This window comes from Peromyscus leucopus, chromosome 5, assembly GCF_004664715.2.
Source record: "Peromyscus leucopus breed LL Stock chromosome 5, UCI_PerLeu_2.1, whole genome shotgun sequence".
Classification (NCBI taxonomy): Eukaryota; Metazoa; Chordata; class Mammalia; order Rodentia; family Cricetidae; genus Peromyscus; species Peromyscus leucopus.
Genome location: NC_051067.1, coordinates 28,327,535 through 28,347,913, shown reverse-complemented (window position 1 = coordinate 28,347,913; position 20,379 = coordinate 28,327,535). Strand labels below are relative to the sequence as shown.

Here is a 20,379-nt window from a genome sequence, read left to right as displayed (position 1 = left end):
GATTTGGGTTGTGGGTTATTCATGCCTCTATTTTAAACTGACTCACTGCTGTTTACATGGGATGCATTCACAGCCTTGAATCAGTCCTGTTTTTACACTCTTGGGTAAATTAAAATTTCTTTCATTGTCCTGCACATTCCATGTGAAATGGGGGTGGGGGATCCACAGACCGTAAAAGACTGTCTAGTAACAAATGGATGTAGAGACATGCAAGCCAAGAGAAGGGAAACGAGGTGCCAAGACAGTGTGTAGGCCAGAGCAAAGGCGGTTGTGATTGGCCCAAACAGACAACCAAGGAAAAGAGATGGACGCAGGAAGTGAGCTGTGCCCAGGTCTGTGAGTTGTCTTCCAGAGGCAGCGAGTGGCGTGTATGAAGTAGGGTGTGTTGGGAGGCTGGAGCCAGAGGATCATGAGTCCAAGACTGGTCTGGTCTGTGTCTCCAAGGTGGGAAGGAGGGAATGACTAATGACAGATGGGCCCGAGGGAAAGCCTGGGAAGAAATGATCAAGATGGGCTTCCTTGGCCTGGCAAGTTCATTAGTACCTGCTGTGTTGAGGACACGTTTAACTTACGTGACTGGTGGTGTCATCTCCAAAGAAAGAACATTCTGTGTGCTCTAGTGTTCTCCCTATTGCCTCTGACATCGGGGGGGGGGGGGGGGCTCTCACCCTTTCTCACCTCCCTAGAGTATTCCTGTGGGGAAAGTTAACTACCCAAATAAAATCAAATCGGGGTTTTGGGTTTTTTTTTAGCTGTTTATGGAACATTTCAGGCTTGTGAGTGTGTTCATGACTAAGCTCAAATGGCCATCTACGCTTAGATGATGCCCTCAAAACCTTGCAGACTCTTGTGAGGAGTCTGCCCTGTTGGAAGTACAGAGTCAGCTGTACGCTTGATCTCCATTGTGTGGTGTTCGCTCTGTGGATTACCAGACTCAAATATTCCATGTGATCCGAGGGTTGTATTTGGTCACTGGAGGGCCTCTGTGTAATTTTTGCTTCTGAAGAAAGGAACATCATCTAGAGTATATTTATCTGGGCCTCATTGGGACCATTGGAGTCTCAGCAAGATTATCTGTGCAAGACAACCCACAGGTGGGACATGGTCACATCAGCTGCTAGGCAGACCTCCTTAGCCTGCCAGGGCAACTGTGAGGCTGTTGTTGATGATGCCAGATCCATACACCTAATGCCAGAATGGGAACAGTGGCCTCTAATCCAGTAATACCTCTCTTGTTTTTAAAAGCAAAGTTACATTGATTTTTCTCAAGTAAACCTTGTAAAGTAACTCAGAACCTCTTAAGATGGGTGGCAGCAACTGAGGTACACTCAGTCTTCCTGGATAGTTGGTATCTGTATGATAGTGTGACTTCTGAAGTGTGACTCTTCAGCAGTGATATGCCACACTGCCTTTAAACATTGTCGAGAAGGAGTCTGTGGGAAAATGAAGTTTTGTATTGGGTTCACTTCCTTTAGAACATGAATTACTGACTCGGGTACCCAGGTTGAATTTTAAATGAGTTCACTTGTGTAGGAAAGGCCAGCATCAAGAGAAGAATCTCGTATAAAAGAGGAAGTTACACCAACATCCTCAAGTTTACCACAAAAAAGCCTCTAACTTGGATTTTATCCAAGTCCACATGACTCTGAATTACCTCATGAAGCGGGCCTTTTTCTCTGATTTTTTTTTTTTTTTAAACTGGCCCAGGGTGTTACTCTTCAGTCCAGCCACTTGGTCATGCTTTGTCCATGGTCTGTGCTTAGTGGCCACTGAAGGACATGAGGCAGATTCTCACATCTTCAAAAACCCATTCTCAGCTTGGATTTCTGAAGGTTGAATTTCCAAGACATCTTCTCCATCCTCATCCCCTCATGTTTCACGTCACGTCTGCTCTTTTTTATTGTAGGCAAATGAAATGCTGCTCAGTGGGCGTAAGCTGACGGCACAGGAGGCGTGTGGCAAGGGCCTGGTCTCCCAGGTGTTTTGGCCAGGGACCTTCACCCAGGAAGTCATGGTTCGCATCAAGGAGCTGGCCTCATGTAACCCAGTTGTACGTCAAAATAGTTTTTTTTAATTGTTTGTTTTCTGTTTGTTTTTAAGTAAAGAAAACCTTTTCCTTCACAGATTAAATTAGACTTGTACCATGTTCCAGATCTGTTTGCCTGGTCTTAGTTGTAGAAATGGATGCCGGTGTAAAACTTTATACTTCCCATAGCTTATCCAGTGTTGAGCCTTTCTTACTATCTGCAAAGTCCTTACACTTCATCACGTGCTTATGTACACATACATGGAGGCCTAGGGGTTTTGTTTAGTAAATGTGCTGAGTACTGAGTCTCCTAACAACACTGCATTTGGTGGTGCAGTGTGTGAAATATTTCAAGTGATTGATCCAATTCTTCTAAGCTCATGCAGATAGACGAGTAACTGTCATAGTTAAAATTAAGCTGTGTTTTGTTTAGAAAATTCCATCCACGGTCACTGGGAAATTTCACTGAGCTTCAGTAGAGTAGATATCCACTCAGGGCTCCACACCATCCCACAGCAGTAGTGGTGTGCAACAAACCACCTCTCTTGAAACAGCTTGAGCCATTTCAAGTTTCAGTATCCAATGTTAAATATCCCAGCTTCCCTCTGTACCCATGATCTGTCCGTCCCTCTGCCATGGATACCAGAATCCACCAGTGTTGAAATCCTCTACAGTACATGCACCTCTGCATATACTTCAGTCATCTCTAGATGACACACAGTGCCTGTCACAGTGCATTGCTTTGTGAGTAAGGGTTCTGCTGGATTTTGAGATAGGAAAGTCTGTATTTGGTTGAACATTTTTAGTTTTTGTTTTTTGTTTTTTTTTTTTTTGTTTTTTTTTTTTTTTTTGCATATTTTCAGTCCAAGGTTGATTGAGTCCCAGAGATATGGAACTCAGGAGTATGTAGGGCTAACTGTACTAAGCTGTGAGTGGATTGACATGTAAAGATGTAATGGTTGCTATCCTGCGTGTGAGGAAAGGTTTAGTGCCTATGAACGACCAACCTCCTTTCTCGTTCATCACTGCTGCAGGTCCTGGAGGAATCCAAAGCCCTGGTCCGCTGTAACATGAAGGTGGAGCTGGAGCAAGCCAACGAGAGGGAATGTGAAGTCCTGAAGAAGATCTGGGGCTCCGCCCAGGGCATGGACTCCATGTTGAAGTACTTGCAGAGAAAAATCGATGAGTTTTGATTGGCAGACTGAGCGGGACATCGGTGGCTCCCCCGTTGCCACAGTCATCCTCACCAGTAGCTCATGCTTGGAAGCAGGACTGGAAACATCCAAGCTATTTATTACCGAGGAGTTTTTAAGTACTGTAACTTTAAAATAACTACAAAGCTTCTTTGTCCAAATGTCGTTATTTTATACTCATGTATACACAGTATAAAAATGTAATTGAGCACCAGGCTGCTCTTAGAAGCTCTGATTTCCTTGGAAGCTAGTTGTGGGGTTTTTGTTGTGTTTTTTAAAGGAATTATGTTTTCATTTTGGGTGACAGAGTTTGCAATAATGTTTGTTTTACTCATTTGGTTTTGGTTTTTTTTAAACCTAGATCACAGACCCTAAAGAGTGCAAGCCAGCCTCATCCCCCTCCTCCTCAGATACAGAAATGTCTGAAACATGTCCCTGCATCTAGGAGGACGGGGACAGTCCAAGTACCTCAGTGCTGAAAAAATTCTAATCAAAATTAAGACCAGTTTTGTAGGAAAAGCATCATTGATGGAAAATCCTATGTGAACTATGGGTTCATGCTGAGATGCCCACCAATTCTCCCTTTCTTAATGTGTCCTGTTCTTACCCAGCTAACATGAAGAAATCAGTGTCTGTGGAGGAAATCCAATGGTTCGGTGTCCGTGAATCCCTCCATAGCTTGAGTGCTACTGGCTAAGTTATGAATTAGCACTAGTGGTTTTAAATAGTTTTCCTGACTCTTTCAAAAAATAACTACATAAGTGCTTCTTGTGGCTGGGTGAGAAATACTACTTTGCATAGTTTTGTTTGTCTATCTGCAGATATGATTGATGTATTACACCAAAAAAAGTATTTTTATGTTTATAAAGTGTAATTTTTAGGTTCACTTAGAATATATTTTATTTAATTTAAAATTCTCTTGGCACACTATTAAACACAGAAACTCCTTTCAAACCAGAAAAGAACTACCTTATATTGGACATTCATCGTTTGCGGTCTCTGCTTTGATGTCTGCCGTATACTGTGCACAGTATCGTGTTCACGAGTACCCCGTGGAATGGGGACTGATTCCTGACTACAGGCGCCTATGACTACTTAGGCTTCTGGGCTTGCAATCATATTGAATGTATGAAGATTGAAATAAAATCGAAACCTTATTTTTGTACAGTTTTGAAGTTTATACTCAGAACTGACGCCTCCCCAGCTGTGAGGAGCGCTGTGCAGTGTGTAAATCTGCCTTTACCGTGGATGGGTTGGTACAGTATTTTTGCATCTGTGGGACCTACTCTTTTGTTCAGTAGTTTGAACTATATATAAACTGTACAATCTGTAAAGTTTTTATAGAATAAATATTCAGCTGTGAAAACTGGTTAAATAAAACTAATATTTCTTAACAAATGGGAATGTTTCTCAATGAATTCTTCCCTTGCCAGATTTCCTGTGGGGGCATTTTCTCTGGAGTTTTCTATGAGGTTCACAAATGTACATAAGCATTGGTGTTTGGCGTAGAGGGTGCCACCCACTGTCCACCGCAACTTCTCACATTCTCCTGGATGGATAGTGTGACTGCTCCAAAGGAAGGAAAATGTATTTCACCAAATTGGCACCTACAAAATAGTGATGCTTTAAAGGGCCCTGAGCCCCATCGGCTGGGTCTCCTGTCTGCCTCGTGGCTTCTCTTACTGTATTCTTTCATAGACAACTTGATCTAGCCCATGACTTTCCTGTCCCAAGGCGTGAATCACCTGAAGCTTGTAAGACAGCCCTGGGTTTGTGCCCTAGCAAATGTGTGGGAAGGTGTGCCTGAGCAGAGACTTCTCACATGGGATATGATGGGGAGTCCAAAAGAGGAAGGGAGAGGAGAGGCCTGGGGCAGTTGGATACTGCCGTCCTGTGGTGCTACCCAGGACTTGAGACAGCAGACATTGATCACACACACTTGTTGGTCATCCAAGTCATTGTAAGAAAATGGAACCCAGAGGCATTGGGCAGCATCATTTCTCAGCCTCTTGGTGGCCAGGCCCCAGGAAAAGTATACTTCAAGAGCACCTGTCAAGATGAAAATGGATTCTGTTCAGGTTGTATTTTTTAATTGTCTAAGTAGCTTTAAAAAAAAAAAAAAAAAAAAAAAAAAACTATGGATACCCTACCCACACAAAGCTAGCTGGCTAGGCATGGGGCAAGAATGGTCCTTCTTGGTACCCTTTGAGCAATCAACTCTGGGTAGAAGAGATGGGGCAGGGTGAGTGGGTTGAGGCCTAGTTGAATTCAAATTTTAAATTTTAAATTTCAAATTTTAAAACTACTGAATGAGAAAATTACGGTGGTCCGTCCACAAGCTATTTCTGCATCATTGGAAGCTGTACCAGCCAAGCATTCAAAAGTGGCCCTCACTAAGTTACTTAGCCAACTCTACCCCAGAAGGCCCTGGCCCTGTAGACAGTTTTCTAAACAGTGTCTGAAAGATCTAGCAACTATCTGCTTGGGTGAAAAGGGCAATGGGTGATTTTAATATAGATTTAAAACTTCTTGGCCAGTCTGTGATTCAAGGATCCAACCTAAGAGAAGAAAAGCATAAACAAAAACCAAAAATGGGAGTACCTGTTCCTAGAGATGCACCTGTGCCTGCCTGTGTCCTTCAACTCTAGCCCCCAGGATACAAGGGATACTGCCAAAGGGAAGGTCTGCCATCTCTCTATGCCTGGGCTCTTGGAAGCACCTTCCAGGTGACCAATGAAAGCCCCCACCAGTCAGAGATGGGGGCAGTGCTCAGCTGAGTTTTATATGCCCCTCAGTCTTCATTTACTAGGTGCTTTATATTGTCTTCATTTTTAGCCCAGAGAAAACAGATATGAATCCCAAATGTTATGGGGGCCACTCCACAAACTCTCAAGCAAGCTGGGTATGATGGAACACCATCCTATGTTTCCAGAAGAGGATCATGTCTAGGTTCAAGACTTCTCGGTCTACAGGTCCAGGCCAGCAAGGACTAGATAGTTATTTTGAGTGGGATAAAAATAAAATCATAGATTTAGTAAGTTTTAACATTTCTATTTTTGTAAAGTTCACGCCGCATTCTAGAACTGGGCAAAAATAAATGCATCTCCTGTATTAAACATGTTAGGATAGGAGATAACAAGAGAAGAGACTTACATATTCTAAAACATTGACCTAGCACATTAGAGCAATCCCCAACCAAAGGCAGTACAAGAACCATGTGCCCTTCACAACAGGATGAAAGGAGACCAATTACCAAAACATTGCAAAATCAACAACACCTTCCTGACTTACTCAGTTGTCCAAAGAAGGAACCACAGAGTAATTAGAAAGTAATTTGAAATGAGGGGCTAGAGAGATGGCTTAGCAGTTAAGAGCACTGGCCACTCTTCCAGAGGACCTGGGTTCAATTCCCAGCAACCGCATGATAGCTCACAACTGTTTGTAGCTCTAGTTCCAGGGTATCTGACACCCCATGCAGGAAAAACATCAATGCACACCTTTAATCCCAGCACTCGGGAGGCAGAGGCAGGTGAATCTTTGTGAGTTCGAGGCTAGCCTGGTCTACAGAGTGCGATCCAGGAAAGGCGCAAAGCTACACAGAGAAACCCTGTCTCGAAAAACCAAAAAAAAAAAAAATTATTTAAAATTTAAAAAGGTAGTATATAATGAAGTAAAATTGAAACATAACAGAACTTGCACAGTAAGTTACATAATAAGCTCCTAGATATTTTCTAAAGTGTACTGCTGGTGCTGTGTATTCTGGAAGAACAGCAAGCGACCGCTGAGCCCTGTCTCTGGCTCACAGTTTTTTTGTTTAAAATGTTTGAAAGATAGCAAGTCAGTAACCTAATCTTGCAATTTAGGAAACTAGAAAACAGAAAACCCATAGCAAATAGAGGGAATGAAATGAAAGGTGAAAGCAGAGACGTGATTAAAAAAAAATAAAAAAAAAAAAATAAAAAAAACAGTGAAACCCAAAGTTGGTTCTTTGATAAGCTTCTATCAATACTGACTGAGGAAATAGGGGAAAATATTTAAATTACTAAAATCAGAATTGCAGAAAGGGATAAGAATACATCATAGTAAACAAGTTCTATTGCTGAGAAGAGACGCCGTGACCATGGTAACTCTTCCTTGGGGCTGGCTTACAGTTCAGAGGTTTAGTCCATTATCAGCATGGTGGGAAAACATGGTGGACAGCAGGTAGAAAAGGTGCTGGAGAAGGAGCTGAGAATTCTACATCCAGATCCTCAGGCAGCAGAGAAGAGCCACACGGCCTGGCTTAAGCTTTTGAAACCACAAAGCCAACCCCCAGTGACACACTTCCTCCAACAAGGCCACACCCCCTAATCCTTTCAAATAGTGCTCCTCCCTAAGCATTCAAATATATGAACCCATGGGGGTCACTCTTACTCAAACCACAAAATAAGGAAGCTAAGGAGCTGGGCCCAGGGTTCCAAGCCCCTAATCCCAGCTCTTGTGAGATGGAGGCAGGACAATCATGAGTTCATGGGCTAAGTAATAAGATTGTCAAAAAATTAATAAGCTAATGAAATCAGTAAGTTCCTGAGAAGACTACAGAAGACGACTCAAACCTAAATAGATTAAAAAATCAAATCTGTAAAATAACAATAAAACTAAAAAACACTTGCCCAGGACCAAATAGCTTCACTTATAAATCTTAACAAAAATTTAAAAGGAATGATAGCAACTCTTCACAAATTTCTTCCAAAAAATAAGAGAACACTTCTACAAGGCTGGTTTTTCTTTGTTCTTAAGCAATGGACTAGAGCTGAGAGTCCAGAAATAAGCATTCAGTTGTAATCCATCTTCAGTAAGTATGCTAATGCCATTCACCAGAGAGTTGCCTTCAACAACTGGATGCCCATGTGGGGGAAAAAAATGAATTTGGATCCTTACCTCATGCTATATACAAGGATTAACCTTAAGTGGATAAAAAAGAAAATCTAAGGGATTTGTCCACAAGTTAACTGCATGTTCTCAGATTCAGTAGTATGCTAAAATACAAACAAACAAACAGCAAAGAGTTTTATCAAGTGTTGAGGTCTTGTGCTTCTGACGACACTACCAAGTACATGGAAAAGCAACTCAATGGAGTAAGAATTGCAAATTTTGTACATGGTAAGGGTCTGCTGTCTAGAATGTATTAAACATACACATAAGGTTGTTTGGGGCTCTCTATCAGTGCTGGTGCTGATAGAGAGCAGAGCCTTGGGCATGCTTAGCAAACGTTCCACCACTGAGCTGTGTCCCAGCCCCTGTAAAGAGGTCTTGCAACTCATCAACAAAAGACAACCTGGTTTGTTTTTAACTTACGTGTATGGGTGTTTGCATGTATGTGCATCACGTGTGCAGGAGCCCTCAGGTCATAAGAGACATCAGATCCCCTGAGACTGGAGTTACAGATGGTTGTGAGCCACCATGTGGGTGCGGGGCATCAAACCCAGGTCCTCTGGAAGAGCAGCCAGTGCTCTTAACCTCTGAGTCTTCCCTCCAGCCCCACAACCATGTTTTTTAAATGGGCTGACTGAGTAGATTGCTTCAGAGAAGTTATACAAGTGGCCAATAAGCATATAAAGAGATGCGTCATGAGGGAATTGCAAATCAAAATATGAGACGTCACTTTCTCCCAATAGGATGGTTAGAAGAAAAAGTAGAAAATAACCAAGATTAATATAGACACGGACAATCAGACTCCCCCACATTGCTGCGGAAAACAGGTTGACAGGTCCCCAGACAATGGTGATTTTATTACCCTACAGTTCCACCCCTGGTTAGATATCCACAAGAGTTGAAAACAAGCATTCATTCAAGTAAGTTCTTGCACATGGATGTTTGTGGCAGCATTTTCCACAGTGGCCTAAAAGTAGAAACCACTCAATCGACATCAAGTGATAATTGCATGGACAATGCTTGGTGAAGCCAATGGGATGTCGTGCGGCCATAAATAAAAATGAAGCACAAGTGTGTAAGTGTGTACCGCCACAAAGCAAGTGTGTACTGCCACAAAGCCAAGTGTGTACCACCACAAAGCCAAGTGTGTACCGCCACAAAGCTAAACCTTGTCAGATGCTGTGAGGGAGAAAAAAAAACAGCCACAAACGGCCACAGACTTTGAAACTGAGAGAAGTTCTTGTATGAAAATGCAAAACTTTTCTGGCTGCATTTAAAACCCATAGACAGGGCTGGAGTGATGGCTCAGTGGTTAAGAGCACCTGTTCTTGCAAAGGACCAGAGTTCAGTTCTCAGCGTCCGTATGGTGGCTCACAATCATCCATACCTCCAGCCAGGGGATCTGAAGCCCTCTTCTGACCTCTGTGGGCCCTGCATAAACATACAGCAGGCAAAACACTCATGTGATATATTCATACAAGCTGTTTACAAAAATATACCTAAAACTGAGAAGTTGGAAGTTCAAAGGTGGAAAATATACCTTGTGCAAATGTTAACCCACAAGATACAGAGTGCCTGGGCTATTAACGGAATGCAAGAATTCCTCCAAGCAGCAGATAGACTGGGTTCTTTAAAAGGACAATGAAAATGAAACGTGATCTAATTACATAACATGAAAATACATACAAAATTGATAGCTCTGTCTGGAAAAAATATGTGCAAAACCATAAAGGGAACTCTGGGCACATGTCAGTGAGTGACAGAAGCCGGTGGGCATACTCCTTCCAGGAGAACAAGGTGGCTGAAGTGGGCCTGGTTAGACCATCCTGCACCTGCCTCACAACTCGATTGGACAAGAATTCTGGCCTCAGCTCCCATGAGCTCTGGCAAGACGGGGTTCCTATGGGCCATTGGACTGAGGATCACTGGCTAGGTAAAGGAGGTTACCCTCTGTTCTGGGCTCCTGGGCCTCTCCTTAGGAGCCTCCCAGAACAGCAGCTGCGTGCCTTAGAGGGAGCCCAGGTCTGTGACACAAAAGTGGCACCCCACTGCTTTTGCTGAGCTCAAGACTAGAAATAAGCCACCAGGTCCAGCCTCGGTTAAGGGAGAATGACACTCAGTGTGTTGGGGGGGGGGTACAGGCTTGGAGGTGGGGCTGCTGCTGGGACCAGGAGCAGAGGTGGCCACCGCACTTGGGAACTCTCAGACACAAAACGTGCCCCAAACAGGCCTGACTCAACTCCCTTGCCCGCATGGAAGGAATATGAGGGTTAGCTTCTGCCACTCACTGACACATGCCCAAAGCCCCCTTTACGTTTTTGCACGGATCTGTTTTGCACATAGCTGCACTATCAGTTTTGTTTATATTTTTAGGTTAAGTAGGTAGACCACACACAGGTAGAGCAGTTCTATTTTCACTGGCCTTCAATGGGGATTATTCTATGTATCATGGCTAACCCAACTTAAAACAACGCCTTTATTTGTTTTTTTATTAGTATGACAACCCATTTGTGTGTGTGTGTGTGTGTGTGTGTGTGTGTGTGTGTATGTGAGAGAGAGAGAGAGGAAAGAGAGAGAGAGAGAGAGAGAGAGAGAGAGAGAGAGAGAGAGAGAGAGAGAGAGAGAGAGAGAAGGAGCATGCTTACCATGGTGTGTGTGAGGCGGTATGAGGACAATATTGTGGTCAGGTCTCTTCTTCCACCTTTACATGGGTTCCAGGAATTGAACTCAGATTGCCAGGCTTGTGCTGCAAGCTCCCTCCCTCACTGAGCCCTCTCACTAGGCCACAAGCCCAACTTTAACAACCAAGGTCCAGGCTCCAGTACAATGAAATAACTTTTGCCTTACATGAACTCTTGCCATTCACTGTCTTAAGCTGGGGCACTGAAAGTCATCTGGGGCACATGCCTCTCTCCCAAGTCCCCTGAGCTGACTTGCAGTATCTAAAGCAGAAGCCAACAGTTGGCTGGGCAGTGGTGGGTCATTCCATGGCCAACAGTTGGCTGGGAAGTGATGGGTCACTCCATGCGCAGAGAACACCCACCAAGCTCTGGCTTTCGTTATCACTGCTCATCTCTAGTGACTATGATTAACTACAAGAAACTTTTACTTTCCAAATAAATTGCTGTAGTGTTTTAAACTTTGCAGACTGTCTAATTAACTAATTGTTATCACATGATCTGTTGATGGGATGTCTCTGGTCCCTTCTTATCTCAGGAAGCATCAATCAGTTTCCCAAAGAGCAACTTGCTTGAATGAGTGGAGTCCAATGTCACCACTTAAAGGCTGATTCCATGTAAAGATCGACAGCTTCACTGTGCCATTTCTTGGGGTGGCCTGTGGTTAGAGGGACATCCAGGATCCTGCTATGTAGCTTGAGCTGCCCTGGAACCTTGGTCCTCCTGCTTGCACTTCCTGTGTGCTGGCATTATAGGAGTGTACCGCCACATCACGGACCGCACGAACTTTTTAGGTTTTACCATGAAGCCCCTGGTTTCCAGGGGAGGAGGATTGCAATGTTCTGCTTCAAGCTCAGCTGAACTTTCCTTCCCTGGCCAGAGTTGTGGTTCTAATGGCTGCAGCACTCAGCCAAGGAGGTGTGATGTTGGCATGGGACCTGTTTGCGGCCTCCGATTCCTCACCAAAGGCGTTCATCAGCCGACTGACTCCAACAACACAATCGGCAGAGAATTAGAAAGAGGTCGCTTGTTTAACAGGTTCCAGTCACCTCCCAGAAAGGCTGGACACACCCTGCTGTGGCTAGACATAGACTACTGCCTAAATACTGCATCCCTAATCAGGCATCATTTGGGTATTAATAAAAGGAAAAAACAGGATACTGTTGGTCTTCATATCTCATTGTAAATTTTGCTAATAGCAACCTGTTGTGACAGTCACTACTAATTGCTTTTTTTTTTCTTTTTTATTACTAGAGATAGTCTATGAGTCTTTAAGCCCTCCTACAATAAGAAATCTGCACAAACATACTATTTGGAGGGAAAAAAATCTGTAATCTTTATCCCACAAAGTGCTGTGGATATCGCTCTGTATAAATAAACTCAGATTGGCCAGTAGCCAAGCAGGAAGTATAGGTGGAACAAGGAGAGAGGAGAATTCTGAGAAGTGGAAGGCTGAGGAGAGAGACACTGCCAGCTGCTGTGAGGAGAAGCAACATGTTAAGATACCCGTAAGCCACAAGCCATGTATCAACTTATAGAATAATAGAAATGGGTTAATTTAAGCTATAAGAACAGATAGCAAAAACCCTGCAATGGCCATACAGTTTTTAAGCAATATAAGCATCTGAGAGATTATTTTATATGTGGGTTGTGGGACTGCAAAGGCTTGGTGGGATCTGGAGAGAAGCTCTTCAGCTACAACAAAGGGTATAATTAACATTCCCCAAAATAAAATAAAGTCCTCAGCTCTGTCCTGAGGACCATCAGACAAGGTGCATCCCCTTCATGATCAGGCAGAGACTCTGCTACTCTCCCCCTTGAAGATTCTGTCCTCAGCTGGGGATATTATGGGCACAAGAACTTGAAGCGATGTCTGCAGCCTGCCTCCAGCAGGTGGCTTTGGAGAGTGACAAGCTAATTAAAAAGCAAATTTGAATCAATTCATGACAAACTGCAAGAGTGCCCAGTCTCACTGAAGGCCAACGTCACACACATTTAAAGTATCGCCATAGTCAAGACACTCTGAGTGTCTGTCACCTCCAAAGGCTTTCCTGTGCCTCTTGGACACCCCTCTCTTGGGACCTTCTCTACCGTCTCCCACTCCAAGCAATGCACAGAAGGGCTCCAAGTCACAATGCAGACAGAGCTTTATATTGTGTGCTTTAAAGCCTCAACTCAGGGAGGGAGGGGAGGAGGGAGGGAGGAGGAGGGAGGGAGAGCGGGTACCATTCCTTATGAGGACACCTTGCCCTAACTTGGAGTGCCTCAGAGCCCTAGCCCCCACAGGCCAGCACTTGCCCTGCCCCCCACAAGTTCTGTGACACCCCTCTTTACATTTCTTGTCCAGGGCAGGCAGACTCTATTCAGTCTGTGGTCAATACCAGACACTGGGTGCCAGAAGTGTGGTGTATGAAACCATTTGCCGCATTCTTGCCTCTCTTCCATGCACCATAGAACTACAAACTCGGGGGCTTCAGAGCTCCCTGCCAGAGCTCCTTCCCTTTAGTCTGCTGTGCTCCTGGAGTCTTCGCCATCAGCTCTGTCCTGCATCCTGCAGTGCCGCCGGAGCTGCAGACTCTTCCACACTCTCTGTTCTCATCACTACCCGTCTGAGCCGGCTCTTTCCAAAGGTGCCGCCCCTCCACTCATCAGGTCCTACACCATTGGGATGCCAGCAGTGCTGAGAAAGGCCCCATGCCTGTCTCAGGCCCTGCATATTTTCCAGTGCAGGACTGGTGTTCAAATGTCAGGAAACCATGAAAGTCGTCCTACATACACTCTGGGAAAATGACATGAACGGTCTCGGCTTCACACAGACTAGAAGATCGAGTCTGTGCAAAGTGCCGGCTTCATTTTGCGCCTCAAAATGGGCATCAAAACAGTGGCACTTACTGAGTAGATGGGGGCTTTTGGACATTCCGTGGGATGCTGGTGAGTGGGAAAAAAATAAATAAAAAGGAAAGCAAAGGACATGACTATGGTGGGGGAGAAAGTTTATTGTAGGTATGTGGGAAAGTGTAGTCAGAGGCAGGAAGCGCTGGGAGAGTCCCGAGTGGACATGACCAGACTGAGCTGGGCCATGTGGGGAGAGGGGGGAGGGAAAGAACAGGGGAGGGAGGGGGAGCAGGTGTAGCAGCCAGGAGGCCAAGGGTCTAAGAAGGGAGGGGAAACCAAAATGTCTGGATTATATATAGAAAAGCCCTGGGGGAAGGGCAGCCCAGCCCCTGGGCTGGAAAGTTCAGGTTTAAGGACAAGGTTTATGCTGTGATCCATACTCTGTAGCAGGTAGGGCCTGAGGGATGCTGGGAGAACCTGGCAGCCAGTTCTGCTGTAATATGTTAAATAGGCACCTTAGCTGTCTTGAAACTTAGCAGCTGGCCCTGGGAGGGCAGGGCTGCCATCCCAGATACTCCTGGGCTGACACATGAGGGTCACCAATTCAAGTTCTAGTTGAGGCTATCCAATGAGTTCAAGCTGTACAACTTAGAAAGATTCTGTCTCAAAAGAAAATGTACAGAGGATGTAAATTAGATCAAAGGACCTTATTCCATATGTATGGAAATGCTGCAAGGCAACTAATTACTCTGTGAAATTGCTATATGCAAATAAAAGTAAAACCAAAAAAAAATAAAATAGTAAAAATATAAAGGAGGAAAGGTATTAGTCTAATGTATCTGCCTAACAAAGTCAGGCCCTAAATTCAACCCCTAGCATACATTTTTTTTTTTAAATATTAAGCAAAACTCCATAGAAGGAGGATGCAGACTTGGAAGCCACTAACCCAGAAGGAAAATATCATAAATTATATGATGGTAAGATTAAGAAATCCCCATCATCATTGGAAAGGCAGGTCACCTGTAGTCAGCGTCCTAGCCCTGGGAGCCACACCTCATGTAAACTGACCCGTAAAGAGGAAGGCGTTAGTTTGAGTTCAGAAGTCCCCATCCATGCTAACTGCTGCTGTGGACCTGTGGTAAGGAAACATGACAGTGGAGCAGAATGGCTGACTTCATGGCAGGGGAGGGAAGAGGAAGAGAAGCCAGGGCCCACCACCCCTTCAAGTACCTCTGCCTGGGGGACCAGCCTCCAGCACCTCAGGGCTCAAAGAGAAGCCGGCACCCACTATGACTTTTTAATCTGAGGGAGTTAGAGAAAAGAGGCACTCACACTCTCTCGATGATTTCCCACTTTAGTCTCTATTCTTCTGTGCTCTTTTGTGTTCTTTCTGTGTTCTTTGTACTGCATACTTGTTTTCCTACAGCTTATGTACCCCAACAAAGTTTTCCAGGCAATGTAGGAATTACAATGTGGTTACATTCTATTTTTCAATGATTATAATGAATACAGGTAAAAACATGTTTTTCATTTCTCTTACATGATTAAAAACAAAGCCACCCCAATAACCCACAGACATTTACATCTAAGTAACTTGTTACAGATTAACCTAACACGAGCAAGCAAGGAACATTTTTTTTTTCTCTCAGTCAACTCTTTTGTTGGTAGGCTGCATATTGCAGTTACAAAGAAAGAATCAATCATTTTATTATTTATCTAGAAGGGTAATATTTTAAGGAATCTTAAAGGAATCACAAACCTAAACTCTTATATATGCATACCCACTCATCAATAGCTTTTTTTATCAGGAGACTGAGTACAGAAATGGGTATAAGGAATTAACCATCAGCTTTGATCATCAACCAACCCTAGCAAGGAAAGTACATTAGCTAGTAACAACTGGGCTGCTTTGTAGTAACAACTGGGCTGCTTTGTGTTTTTGACCTCAGCTATGTGTCCTTATGAACTTTAGATTGTTTTCTGGGGTTTTCCATTCCAAAGTTATTATCAAAACATCTGACCTAACATGAAATTATTTTAAGACTTTATTTCGGCCTATGATGTACATGGAAACCTGTGAACAAATCTCCCAACATTAAGATTAGAAGAATTTAAGATAGCTGGGCTATTGGGACTCAACTGTTTTTCTTAATCATTAACCTAAGCCCCAGTCTATATGGCTCCTCAATAGAAACTCAAGTGTTATAGCAGTGTGACACATCCTTGCTTATATTTTGATCATCAAAACTCTATTTAAAAATTATTATCATTTAGACAGTACAGTTTAAGAAGAAATCATCTTCATAATAATCCACAGGTTAAAAAATGTCCAGTAGAACTGGATGTTTCCATGAGATAAACACACTACATTATAGGCAGTGGGATCTCCCCACACCCATTCACACCATGCCAGATACCAGAGAAAGATGGCAGCAGCAAACATACAAAGGCACAACAGAAGCAAAAGACATTCTGGGGTCTGGGGTCTTGGGACTTTGAGGATCCGAGATTCACCCATCAGGGAATTGCCTCCTGGTGGGCTGACACCTTGAACTTCAGCTGCCACCTGCTGCTCCTCTGACATGGCCACCCCACCAGCATTCACGGGAATGCCCTCCATGACCTAAAGACCTCACACCCTCCCTCTTATATCAGCTCACAATGGCACCAAGCCTTTAGCACATGGGCCTTTGGGGGACATTTAAGATCCAAAAACAGGAGTCACAGATAGGGAAATGTGTTTATAATTTATGTACTAGGCAAGGATTCCGATCTATAATGAATGAAGAATTGCTATAAGTTACTAAGGGAAAAAAAATCAGGGGAAAACAGGTCAAAGAAATCAACAGACAGAATCCGGTCTGGATGACAGCTGCAAAGCAACACAAGGTACCCATGCCACTGACTGTTAATTCAGAAAAAGAGCAAGTTCTTTACAAAAGCTGATAGAGAAGAAAGAAGGAAGAGGGGATATAACTGAAAGTTTTCCTGTGTCCCACCCGGTCCATAGCCCAAGTAAAATTCACTCAGACCCAAGTAAACACACAGAGGCTTATATTAATTATAACTGCTTGACCATTAGCTCAGGCTAACTACTGACTAGCTCTTATACTTAAACTGAGCCCATTTCTGTTCATCTACATGTCACCATATGTTCCATGGCTTTACCTGTATGCCGTCACATGCTGCTCCCTGAACAGTGGGCTGGCATCTCCTTATTCAGCCTTCTTGTTCCCAGAATTCTCCTTGTCTGTTTACCTCTCCTGTACTTCCTGCCTGACTAGTGGCCAATCATCGTTTTATTTATCAACCAATCAGACAACACATTCACAGCATACAGAACATCCCACAGCACTTCCCCTTTTCTTTTTTTTAAAGGAAGGTTTTAACTTTAACATAGTAAAATTATATATAACAAAACAGTTATCAAGCAAGAATTATAGTTATAATATTTAGTCTATTTGTATTTGGCAAAAATTATAGAAAGTATTCTATCTATCCTATATTTGTGAGTCTAAAGTTTTATATCTACCTTATCTCTTACCACAACCAAGGAAAACAATAATTATAACTATCTAGTCTTCAACTACATCAAAGAACTCAGGTTATAATATTATCTAAGTAAACAGGAAGTGCATTGTAAGCAATTTCCAAAAATCTAGAATGACAGAGACAGCTGCCTGCCTGGACAGTCATCCAAAGTTCCTCTGTAATGTTGGGGCATCCATCTTCAGCCCATAGGCCTAGTCCCTCAGTTGCTTCTTCCTGTGTCCTGTAGAATGTCTGGCAGTTTCTTCTGCAAAGCAGGAACCTGAAGGACCATCTTGCCTTGAAAAGTTCAGTGGTCACCTTCCTATGGGTCTTGCATGTCCAGTCAATACAACATTTTTGTCACACAGTCCAGGCAAGAACAGTTTCTTGCCCCAATGGCTATTTTTGCCAAGAAGATAAACTCTATATAGAGTGTCTTTGATGCTCATCTTTCTCTTTGAAGTAAATCCATGCTGCCAGGAGCAGACATGTCTCATTGTCCAGAAAGTCTAAGTTTTTAAAACATTTTAAAGGCCATAATCTGTAGGTCTTTGAATTATTTGAAGATTACCTACCTAACTGAATTATATCTATGTATACCTAGAAAACTTAACATGACTATAAATTTGACTATCATAGAAGACTAATTATTAATCTGTATTTCTTAATTATCTATTACACTCTAAATGAGTTACATGAACATAATACCTTAAACAAGAGTAGAAATATATATATAGTATAACAAAATTAACTTTAAATTTGTATCAATAAACTAGAATCTATAGCAATGTAAAAACATTTTTTAAACAAGTTGTTACTCTTTAAAAGTAGGTTCAATAATCTACCCTTTCATCTTATCACATCTATGTCCTACATTTCTATATCGGGGGAGAGAAGAAAAGAGTAAGGGAAAGAAAAAGAAGGAAGGAGGGAGAAAAGGAGGGAGGAGAGAAAAGGAAAGGGGCCAAAGAAGAGGAAGGAGAGGAAAGGAAGGAGGGAGGGATGATATAAATGTGGCAGTGTCCCCCCCCATAGCCAGGTAAAAGTAAAACAAAAAATAGCCATGCTTGTTAGCCAAGCAATGTCTTTGAATGTTTCCAAACTTCACCATTCCCTCCCATAATTCACTCTTCACTTAGTAACCTCCCTAGAAACCTTTAGGAAAGGACAAAGAGTCCACCATTTAATTTAATCTCTTCCAAATGGCTCACCTTGATACATCTTCTCAGTGGTCCTCTGAGTGTCCCTCCAAGCAGTCCTCCACGTCTGAGTCATCTTTATAATCCATCTTAGGGTTTTAAAGTAATCAAGAAAATTATAAGTTACCATATATGAGGGATAAAGAAGCAAAAATTCCTGTAAAGTCCTTACTTAGTTCTTTTGAACAGAGATTGGCCAAGTTTGCTAGCATAATTAAAAGCAGTTTTCCTAGCCGGGCTGTGGTATTGAACACCTTTAATGCCAGCACTTGGGAGGCAAAGGCAGGTGGATCTCTGAGTTCGAGGCCAGTCTGGTCTATAGAGTTCCAGGACAGTCAGGGCTACACAGAGAAACCCTGTCTTGGAAAAACCAAGGGAGGGAATGTGGAGCTGTTTTCCTGAAGAAGCCTCAGTACCCCATCTCTTTGACGAGACTCTCACAACAGAAGAGACGAAAGAGCGGAGGAAGGAAGACGAGAGGAAGGGACATGAAGGGAGGAGATAGAGGGAAGAGGGAGGAAGGGCAGAAGGAAAGAGGAGGGGAGGGGAGGGGAGAAAGGAAGCATCCACACTAAAAACTTCTTGATTTCATCAGACTTTGGTAAAGAAGCCATGCTGGTGAGAAGGCCTTCCTGAGCAAGGTGACCAGAAGCAAAGTCGCTGCCCGCAGTGACTGCTGGAGAGACGTGGACCCCCAGGCTCTGGAGGTTTAGCCGTTCAGCTGCTGATGGCATGACATGCATAGCTCGGACTTTCAAGGAGACTGGCAGCTCGCACTCCTGCGTCCAGCAGGCCTACAGCAGCACTGTGTAAGAAGAGCTCCGCATGCCCATTGGCAAGAAAATGTGCAAGCACACAGTGACATGTGAATACTATTGTTTTATTGTTGAGACGGGGTCTCACTATGTATCCCTGACTATCCTGGGACTTGCTGTGTAAACCAAGCTGGAACTCACACAGTGCCTCCAAGTGCTGAGATGAAAGTCCTGTGTCACCAGACCCAGTTCACTTTAGTGTTTTAGGTGTTTCTTTATTTACCTGACTGCATGTTTCCTTGTGCGTGTATGTACCACATGCATGCAGGAACCCACCCAGGCCAGAAGAGGGAGTCAAATCTCCTGGAACTGGAGCTATAGGTGGTTATGAGCCATGGCATGGGTGCTGGCAACCAAATCCAGGTCCTCTGCAAGAGCAGTAAGTGCTCCTAACCACAGAGCCATCTCTCTCCCCTCACTTCGGTTTTTTATTTCCCCGCAGCAAGTTTTAGAACCCTCCCACTGATTAAGAAGCTAAGCGGCTGGGCTCTGACTTGTGATGGTTTGAACTTTACTACGATGGGAAGGGAAAGAGAATCCAGCAAAAACCTTACTTGTATGAGTTCTTTCCCTTGGACTGGGAAAACCAAAAGGAAGCACCAGCGTCCACAGGGGATGCTGCCAGGCCAGAGTGTTGGAAGGTCAGGTGTCTTAAATACATCGATGACTTGTGATTGGCTAGTTTGCTATAACCCCAGCCTAAGCCAAGCAATGCCGGTGTTTTATTTATAACAACCCCCTTGCTACCGTCCTCGGTGCCCCTTTTTGCTTCATGAAACAGAGTTCAAAGCTCCCAGCAGACTGGCTTCTGTGCAATAAATGAACTCCGGTGTGCTTCTTAGAGCCACTTGTGTTGTGACCGTAAAAACGCAGTGAGCTCTATGAATTCTAAATTGAAGAGTGTGCTGATCTTAAATCAGCAACTGGCCCATAGATTTTACTACATACATGTAAAGGGAAGGAGGCTGGGTGACAGGCGGGAGCTGGGTGGAGAAGAGACCTCCAGACGCCAGAGAGACTTGAACAAGTCAAAAGCTGGAAACAAAGAAAAGTCTCCGTGTCACACAAAGGAACAGGAGAAGAAAGTGAAGTAGTTTGGCAAGGCAATTTTTCTGGGAAAAAGAGGGTGTGCCAAGACCCAAACCTGGCCAGCAAGCACACTCGGTCAAGACAGCTTCCCTTTTTTTA

General features: G+C 43.6%; 1 protein-coding gene across 3 annotated transcripts in view; it reads left to right on the top strand.

Annotated features, from left to right (window-relative positions):
• The window catches only part of Cdyl (chromodomain Y like), a 225,444-nt gene extending 220,827 nt beyond the window's left edge, over positions 1 to 4,617 (top strand). For all 3 annotated transcript variants that reach the window (XM_037205798.1, XM_037205797.1, XM_037205799.1), the window contains 2 exons: positions 1,907 to 2,050; positions 3,061 to 4,617. In XM_037205798.1, the coding sequence (XP_037061693.1) occupies positions 1,907 to 2,050; positions 3,061 to 3,219 (303 nt within the window). In that variant the 3' untranslated portion in view covers positions 3,220 to 4,617. The remainder of the gene's footprint in view (positions 1 to 1,906; positions 2,051 to 3,060) is intronic.
• The last annotated feature ends 15,762 nt before the right edge of the window (positions 4,618 to 20,379 follow it).